This window comes from Perkinsus marinus, assembly GCF_000006405.1.
Source record: "Perkinsus marinus ATCC 50983 genomic scaffold scf_1104296969090, whole genome shotgun sequence".
Classification (NCBI taxonomy): Eukaryota; Perkinsozoa; order Perkinsida; family Perkinsidae; genus Perkinsus; species Perkinsus marinus.
Window position 1 is genome coordinate 341,467 of NW_003202922.1, and position 2,983 is coordinate 344,449.

The 2,983-nt window shown below is 48.3% G+C and overlaps 3 protein-coding genes across 3 annotated transcripts in view; all 3 read left to right on the forward strand.

The window, feature by feature from the left end:
- Window positions 1-138: 138 nt before the first annotated feature.
- Pmar_PMAR002935 (hypothetical protein) lies at window positions 139-960 on the forward strand (the record flags this gene model as incomplete). Its single annotated transcript, XM_002768101.1, has 1 exon — window positions 139-960. The coding sequence occupies one exon, from the start codon at window positions 139-141 to the stop codon at window positions 958-960; it is 822 nt and encodes a 273-aa protein (XP_002768147.1).
- A 1,016-nt stretch (window positions 961-1,976) lies between these two features.
- Pmar_PMAR002936 (hypothetical protein) lies at window positions 1,977-2,843 on the forward strand (the record flags this gene model as incomplete). The annotated part of the gene is made up of 2 exons (XM_002768102.1): window positions 1,977-2,189; window positions 2,805-2,843. The coding sequence occupies 2 exons, from the start codon at window positions 1,977-1,979 to the stop codon at window positions 2,841-2,843; spliced, it is 252 nt and encodes an 83-aa protein (XP_002768148.1).
- Window positions 2,844-2,895: 52 nt separating this feature from the next.
- Window positions 2,896-2,983, forward strand: part of Pmar_PMAR002937 (hypothetical protein) — a gene marked incomplete at both ends in the record, with an annotated part of 462 nt that continues 374 nt past the window's right edge. The window contains one exon of the mRNA XM_002768103.1: window positions 2,896-2,970. Coding sequence (XP_002768149.1) covers window positions 2,896-2,970 — 75 coding nt within the window. The remainder of the gene's footprint in view (window positions 2,971-2,983) is intronic.

Consider the following 2,983-nt stretch of genomic DNA (forward strand, 5'->3'; position numbering starts at 1 on the left):
GACCCCTACACTACTGCGACGCTACCTCAAGTGAGTCGATCTGTTAGAGGCATCACAGCAAGTCATAAGCCGGGGCTGGCATCATCCAGTGCTCGACTGAGGAGGAGGTCACAGCCTAACGTTTCGAATGCCATCACGATGGACCCTTCTGATCCACGCACAACTCTCATGTTAAAGAACATTCCAAATAAGTACACTCGACAGCTCCTGGTCAACGAGGTGATGGCTCGTATGCCGGTGGGGTCCTTTGACTTTGTGTATATGCCCATTGACTTCCGTTCGCGGTGCAATTTCGGCTATGCCTTCGTCAACGTCACTGAGCCCAAGTACACTCATATGTTCTTTAACGCCTTCAAGAATTCCCGACTACCTGGGGTCAAGAGTAGTAAGGTATGCGAGGTCGTTTACGCTCGAGTTCAGGGTCTGCAAGCGAATGTCAATAGGCTCATCAACTCGCCAATTCTCGACTGCACGCCTGCTGATGATGACGATGCCCTCCCACTGGTGTTTGGCGACCATAACGAGCAAATCCCCTTCAAAAAACTGGCGCAGATGAGGAGAGAGCGCCAAATGCAGATCAGATCTGGCAAACGAGGCCACCATGCAAAACAGCCTACGACCATCCATGAGAATTCACAGTTGCCAGCGACGACTTCCACGGCTAGTGACACGTGGGTGCCCACCATTTCGAGTGTCCCTAGCGGCCCGGGGTTGGAGTCGTTATTATGGGACACCATGCCCCTCGATGACACCAGCAGTTTCGTGTCGGCCCCTACTCTGTTGTTTGGTGCTAATGGCGGGCAATACGGAGGTATTTCGAGTATGACAGGAACCTCCGCAAGGCTTGTCGAGGAGGAGCAGGGTGACCATCACAACAACATGCTCCAAAGCCCGGACTGGCAACCCTGTGATACGGACCGTTTGGTATTGGACTCTCTCAATATGCTGAGTCTCGAGTAGGAGTGGTATGGTGATCCAAGGGCAACGATAATTTATTATCATCTTCCTCGTTGATTACCACAATATTGTAAGATTATAAGACGGCTACTGCCTTCCCCTTCAGACTAGTATTGTATCTTCATCGTTGTTAGTACTTAATCTCTTCGTCAGGTGGGGTGGCCGATGGTGACACCATTTTCTCTTGTCACTATAACTCCAGTGATTTCCATGCATCATCACACGGCCACCTCGGAAGGGTATCATCTTCTCACTTTGCCGATGGCGATGTCTTTGTTGTCGGCGCTATTTTCCCACAATATTTGATGTTACAGATGATGATTACGGGGTGTCGATGATGGTAGCGGTAGTAGCATTTTGTATAGACTTATACAATAATTTTCGACCTTCTTGCAGGACTCATTTCTCGGGACGGAAGCCAGTGAGGGTTGCTCAGTGTCGCTGTACTGTTCTCATTGACGATGCCACGTGGCCTCGTGTTGTTGTTATTGAAGATCGTCCCTCGTCGTGGCCTCTGTGTCCCTTATATTGACTCTTTTTCTCTCCGTAAAAGTTGTTATATTTACCTAGGTGTTATCCTGCCATTTCCTCAACCCTCACCTCAGTAGCCCAGTGTTACAGTGTACCAATGCTTTCCGTTATACATGGTTGTTCATGTTCTGATTTTCACAGGATTGGTTCACTGACTTGTTATAGGTACGCCTTGCTCGATGGTCTTCCCATAAGGTTTACCTCTCAGCCTAGTGCGGCGAGCAGTACTACTGGTAATATAAACTTCCTATCGGTTTGCTCTTCTGAGTAGGCCTTGTTCGGTGACAGTACATCGGGCAGAGTCCCCAGAAGCATCTGAGGAGAACAGATGCGTGATTAGGATAAGGGAATTGATCAGTAGTAGTCTTCATGGGCCGTAGGGGATAATACTCTACAATAGAGTTCATTCTGAAGGGCGGTGCCGAGTCAGGTGTGTCGAGTTGCTGTTATATGGGGACGTAGTAGCCTCCTTTGCTACCACTACGTGAATGGCATACTATGGTGGTGGTGTTGGCGGCACTGCATCATCATCGTCACAGTTCATGCAGCAGGGGGTAGTGGCTTCCGCCGCTCCACAGTACTCCCTCGCTTCCTCGCCACCCAATAATAATACTACTACGACCCCCCAGCAATATCAGGCAACAGCACCGGCGTCGGCAGGGACGGGGGGTTACTACCAATGGGATGGTGCACGTCAACAGGTAGTAGTAGTAGTAGTAGTAGTAGTAGTAGTAGTAGCTTCATTTCAAATTCAGTTGGAATTTGAATATCATCAAATTCCAACTGACGAGTGGACGCCTAGCGCACATGATACTTAGGGGTAGAGCTGGTAGGAACTTAGTTGTGGTTTCGGCATATGGTCCTACAGAAGAGGCGAATAGCGAGGAAAAGGATAGTTTTTGGGAGGATCTCGAGACAGTATTGGAAGATATCAAAGGTATAGACGAGCTGGTATTAGCCGGGGACTTTAATGGTGAGACTGGGCGGGATGATGAAGGTCGTGCAATCGGAAAATGTGCAGTTGGGATACAAAATAACAACGGAAGTAGGCTTTTGCAGTTCGCTAATGAAAAGGACCTGAGTATTGCGGCGACCTCTTTTAAGAAAAATGGGAGATGCAAATTTACTTTGAGATGTAACTTTCACACAGATTACAATAGGAATAAATATAGAGAGTATGACCACTTCCTAATCAAACGGAGGGATAAGAGGACTGTGAGAAACGTGAGATCTCGGTGGGACACCTTTCATCAGTCAGATCATGCAATGAGATTATTATATGTAAATCTGAAGCCTTGCAGAACCGGGAGCTGCAGGGCCAGAGCCAATGCATCAAGAATCCTGAGGTCATCTGAGGCTGGTGCCTCAGTAGGCGAGGTCTTACGAGATGAAATATACGTGAGTGCCATGAAGGAGTCATCGGACATATGTATAGAGGACAGATGGTGTAAGTTCAAGGAGGCGATAGAGAGAGGTGCTAAAGTGTGCGCTAAGG